The sequence below is a fragment of the Peromyscus maniculatus genome, chromosome 14, assembly GCF_049852395.1.
Source record: "Peromyscus maniculatus bairdii isolate BWxNUB_F1_BW_parent chromosome 14, HU_Pman_BW_mat_3.1, whole genome shotgun sequence".
Taxonomy (NCBI): domain Eukaryota; kingdom Metazoa; phylum Chordata; class Mammalia; order Rodentia; family Cricetidae; genus Peromyscus; species Peromyscus maniculatus.
The window spans coordinates 75,470,036-75,475,726 of NC_134865.1; the positions used below are offsets into that span (position 1 = coordinate 75,470,036).

At 47.6% G+C, this 5,691-nt stretch overlaps 1 protein-coding gene across 1 annotated transcript; it reads left to right on the forward strand.

Annotated features, from left to right (window-relative positions):
* The first annotated feature begins 2,256 nt into the window (after positions 1 to 2,256).
* Positions 2,257 to 5,685, forward strand: LOC102920664 (serine protease inhibitor A3N-like). The gene is made up of 3 exons (XM_042261121.2): positions 2,257 to 2,395; positions 4,316 to 4,588; positions 5,536 to 5,685. Exons 2-3 carry the CDS (start codon positions 4,398 to 4,400, stop codon positions 5,672 to 5,674), a joined length of 330 nt encoding a protein of 109 aa, XP_042117055.1. The 5' UTR covers positions 2,257 to 2,395; positions 4,316 to 4,397; the 3' UTR covers positions 5,675 to 5,685.
* Positions 5,686 to 5,691: the final 6 nt, after the last annotated feature.

The window sequence follows — 5,691 nt, forward strand, 5'->3', positions numbered from 1 at the left end:
CTCATGACCCATTTAGCCAATTTGGATGCTGCAGATCCTCCCTAAGTCTTTCTTCAGTTCTTTACCATATATCTCTTCTAATATAAAACCTTTTTACCTGCTGGAATATGGACACTTGTACTTTTACACCTGTAAGGGGAAGGGTTTCTGTTGTAGTCCTTAAGTTTTCCATGCTGAACTTCCTCAACATGAGATAATGTTTTCTGCCATAAATCACCTTAGTTGGGATTCCTAGTGGGTGAGTGTTCATTCCCTAGAAGTGTCTGAACTATTATACTTTCTATTATCTAGCGGCTTGAGGCTTGAGGTCTTTAAGGAATAGTTCATTCTGCTATATCTAAATAAGGTCCATGTCCAGCTTCCCCTTTCCTCCACAGTTCACAACCCAAGCATTCATTAATTTTGGCTGTGTTTTATAGATTAATTAGAACATTATCAGAAAAGCAGTTGTACAGAACCCATAGCCCAGAGAGCTCATGATCTGTGAAGCACGTCTCCTTCGAGAAGGAGGCATAACACGGGCATTCTGCCAGGGACCTCCAGGGAGCTTAGCCCCGTGGGACACATATCTCCCGTCCTCTATTATTGACATAATTGTTCATGTCACACGGACAACACTGGAGTTGGTGTGGCACTCTTCCTCCATTTTCTCACTCCAGCTTCTTTTCCCACCTGGTCCTCTCTCCTCTGTTCTTCCCCCTCACCTTCCTGTTCCTCTAGCATCTATGTTCTCCTCTGAACTCTTCTACAGTGTGGACAGAGGCTAAGGTGGGTGGCAGTGTTTACCATGATCACAAACCTTCAACTGTAGTTTTTATGATGCTCCCAGTCCAGGGATGTATGGAGGAGATGGCCCGCTGGACATTGCCTACAAATACCCACAATGCCCATAATAAGCCATACACTTTTACTAAGAGTGTAACCTTGGTCACTCAACAGCTGCCCAGACAGTTCTACCCATTTCTTTGCCCCACACAGACATTGTAACAGTCAAAATGAAATCTGGTCCAGGCATCCACGACTGGAACACCACTCAAGTTCCTTCCCATCAGGAGGCCTTCCAAGCTGAGATACAAACCTCCATGTGCTATCCTGGCAGGGCTGAGAGCAGCTACCCTACTGGTCCTCCTAATACCTGTTCTCACCAAGGCTTTGAGCTGCACCAGTCATCTCCAGAGCTGCCCTCAATTAACCCTTCACACTCCCAGAAATGCGTGCTAGGTTCAGCCCAGAGCTGTGAGATTTCTTGGTCGTGTCTGCTGCAGGTTGCGGTGGGCCCTGTGCTACACGACTAGTCTAAGGATCCTTCCGAGTCCAGAATAGAGGCTGGTGACAGGGTAGAGGACACAAGTGCAAAGGAGGAGATCCCTTGCTTTCTAATGAGTCCTTATGCCAATCCAGAAGAGGAGAGGAGACATTCAGATTACAAAAGGCTTGAGCCCATCCCCAGATTTTTCTCTTCCTTACCCTGTGACCCTGGCAAATCCCTTCAATCCTCTGGGTCTTGGTTCTCTATTAGGAATACTGGTTACAGCAACAGCAGTTCTTCCTGTGGTAAAAGGGAGCAGAGGCTGTGGTGCTACCATCTGAGTGGCCAGAGCACCTCTTATGCAGAGTCACAGACTGTCGAACTAAGATCTGAGTGGCCAGAGCACCTCCCATGCACAGTCACAGAAGCAGCAGAGCAGGGACACAGTGCAGACCACATAGGATGACAAGGAGATGGTCATGGCACCACGTGACCCTCCCTAACAAAGGATCTTTTCTTTTCAAGCAGGACAACAGAGTAATAGCTGAGAACTTTGCTGCTGTCCTCTGCCAACCAAATGGCACATTGGGAAGGGACACTGCTGTCCAGGAAAACCAGAACAACAAGACACCAGTGGACAATCTAGCACTGACCTCCACCAACACTGACTTTGCCTTCAGCCTCTACAAGGAGCTGGCTTTGAAGAATCCAGATAGAAATGTCGTCTTCTCTCCATTCAGCATCTCAACAAACTTGGCCGTCCTGTTCCTGAGAGCAAGGAGTAAAACCCTGGAAGAGATTCTAGGAGGTCTCAAGTTCAGTCTCACAGAGACCCCTGAGGCAGACATCCACCAGGGCTTGGGCACCTCCTCCACATGCTCAGCCAGCCAGGGGACCAGGTGAAGATCAGCACAGGCAGCATGATGTTTGTTGAAAAGCACCTACAGATCCTGGCAGAGTTCAAGGAGAAGGCAAGGGCGCTGTACCAGGTCGAGGCCTCTGTGACTGACTTCCAACAGCCCCATGAGGCCAGAAAACTCATCCATGACTATGTGAGAAAAAAGGCCAAGGGGAAGATCAAGGAACTGTTCTCAGACCTGGATGAGAGGACAGTAATGTTGCTGGTGAACTACATCTACTTTAAAGGTAAAGATGGTCGATGTTTCAGGGTTATACAGAAAGGGTGTTGGCTGGGCACCTTGTATCCATACACTGACCACTGAGAATGAAGTACTCATGGATTTAGAGACATATGTGCCTAACTTCTTATTACTAACAGGCCTTAGTTCTCTTCTGTGGTATTCTGGATGGTGACTGAGGTTCCTGTTACTTACTCAACAGAACCCCTGAGCTCTCAGCCTAAGAGGACTCTTTTTGGCTGTGACTTAAACTTATTGACTAGCAGAATGCATAGCTTGCTTGTCCAGTCCTCCCTGAGTAGGGAGAAGCCATGGCTTCTCCCTGCAGAGACAGATCCCTCAGTCTGCTCACACCAGAATTTCTAACCTGTTCTTGTAGAAGGTGTCCATCTCTGCTGGAGAGCCTCTGTCTCTAGGAGGGTCCAGGTGGGCTGGAAAGTTTTTACCTAAGGAGCCTGGATACAGAAACTTAAGGAAAAAGAGGCATAGGTAGTGAAGGACCATAGCAAGTGAAGAGCCCTTCTTGTATTCCTATGCAGGACCTCTCCCCTGATCCTTTCTGCATCAAGCTGGACCTGGGCATGGAAAAGCAGAGACTGGGGAAAAGCCATTATTGAGAAGAAAGATCAGCCACACAGTGTTCTGTGTTCAGTGTCTGGCTGCTTTATGGAATTTTGCTTTTGAAAAACTAATAGCCTGGGAGCCTGGGAGGTCACAGTGCACAACACTCACTCCTGAGCCAGGGAATCTGGAGTTACAGAGCTAATGATTTGGGAAACTAGGCTGGAATTGCTTTGGGTAAGGGTTTTGGGAGGGACATCCAGAGCCTACACTCAGAAATCCTGCCTGATAGAGACCATGGATTGAGGCTATAGCCCAGAAAATTGTGTCTGATGAAAATCTTGATGTGACTAGACCTGGGGTGGATTTGAAGCTGGACATTGGATAGTCTAGGATAGAGGAGAACATGCTCTGAGACTCTAGACAGAAGGTCAATTGACCATGGACAGAAACAGATAGGAGGACAGAGGACAGGAGACCAGGATAACCCCAGAGTAGTTGTGCTCTGAAGAGAAGGGAAGCAGAGTGATGGCCTGAAGGATTAGACTGCAGGGCGTGGCTCTTTCTGCTGTGCCCAGATCACAAGCACCAAGGCTGCTTGGCTGCGAGCTGGAGATATATGTTTATGCTGTTGGATCCTGAGCCCAAGAAATTGTCAAAGTACCATGCCCCCTAGGGTGTATTGCAGATGGTCACATGCACTTGGAATGTGTATAAAGTCTAAGTAGGATATCTTTGATTCATGGAGGTGAACATGGCCCGCAAGGGAGAAGAGGACTCATTACCAGTGTCTTAGTCAACCACATATGGTATCCTGGTAATCCAACTCTGGGAAGTTCCAGGGCCCTGGAGCTTGACTGTAAGCCCAATTTGGCTCTGGACTCTGCCTTACATTAGGTGGTTCACACTGACGAGCAACATTGACGGGTCACCCACCATCTGGAGGTTTCAGACTCTTCCTGTTTCTCTGGAAACATGTCCCACAAGCAACTGCCTTCTAGACAGTGTTCCTCCTAAGGAAGAAGGGATCCCCAAATCTCCCCAGGCTCTGGTCTCACCACTTTTACCTTCACTTCTCTTTAAATCACCCATTCTCAGATTCTGGATTGTTTCCCAGGTTCCTCAAATAGCCAGGCTTTGGTTTTGAGTTCCCTTTTCCAAACCAAGCCTGTGGATCACTTCTCATTCATAGTTCTGCATATATCAAGGTTTTTCCAATCCAGATTATGCAAGCACCTAGGGATACTACACTCTGTGTTGTTGAAGATGGATTGACTGCTCTCTTGTTTCAGAAGCTGGGCCGAAATGGGGTGGAGGTGGAGTCTCTCCTGTACTGTTACATTCTGATGGCCTGCTCCACATTTAGGGAAATGGAAGACATCATTTAACCCTTGTGACACATTCAAGTCTGAGTTCAACTATACAAGAAGAGGTCTGTGAGGGTGCCCATGATGAACATTGAGGACCTGACCACACCCTACTGCCGGGATGAGGATCTGTCCTGCTCTGTGATGGAGCTGAAGTACAGAGGCAATGCCAGCGCCCTGTTCATCCTCCCTGATGAGGGCAGGATGCAGCAGGTGGAAGCCGGCTTGCAACCAGAGACCCCGAGGAAGTGGAAGGACTCTCTGAGGCCCAGGTGCGTGTCCAAAGGAACCAGAGCTGGTCTGGCTCCGCATCCTACTGCTGGCTTGAGGTCCAGTGTCCCTGTCCCTCAGAGTGAGTCTCCCTTGGCATTCAGTGTATTACCTGGAGAGTCATCAGGGACAGGGGGAGTGGAGCTGACTTCCTTTCTGAACATGGTAGTTGAGGCAAATTGTAATGTCCTTTTTGTTGTTCACACAATGAGATCACCTAGGGCAGGAGCTGAGGATTGTTCTGTGACCAACAGTCTATAATTACAGGGAATCTTGAATGGGTTTGGGGATGCAGAGGAGAGTAAGGTTGAGATGAGACCAGCTCTGAGTATCAGCTCTGCCCTGTGTAGCCACCTCATCTCCTCATCAATCATTATTCACTACCATCCATAGATGATGACTTGAAGACCTATGAGCTGTGCTGGAATTTAGACCCTGAGAGGGCATCAGAAACTCAAGCACATAATTTCTTATCCTCACAGGCTCACCTTGAAATTGAAGAGGAGAGAGTAGGTGATTGAAAATACAATTAATCATTATTTGACTAGTTAAAAAGTGAGAAGTAGTGATGTTTAAAAAATGGGGGGGGATGTCTAAGGATAAGGAAAGCTGGAGTCAGAAGGAGTGAGCAATTTTAAATAGATTGATCATTAGATAAAGTCTGAGGGTCCACATGACAGCAAAGTACTGCATTTTGTGGATCTTGGAAAAAAGCATTCTTGGTAAGGTAACTGCTAGTACCAAGTCTCATCACCTGCCCTTGTATAAACTCTCAGTCATTGATGGTTAGTTAATGCATTAGGAAAGAAAAACCAAGTGGTCTAGGATGGATGGAAAGAGGGTTGCTCTCCTGTGAGAGGGCTGTCTGTGGAGAGGTGCCCTAGTGAAAAGGTGGGCTGGTGTGGTGATGGAGTCCAGTGACTCTTACATTTCTCTTTTTCATTCTCAGGATGATTGATGATCTCTACGTGCCCAAGTTCTCCATCTCCACTGACTACAGCCTGGAGATAGACTTTCACAGCTGGGCATCAGGGAAGTCATCTTTACAATGGCTGCCCTGTCTGAGATCACAGGGGCCAAGGACCTGAGAGTCTCTCAGGCAAGG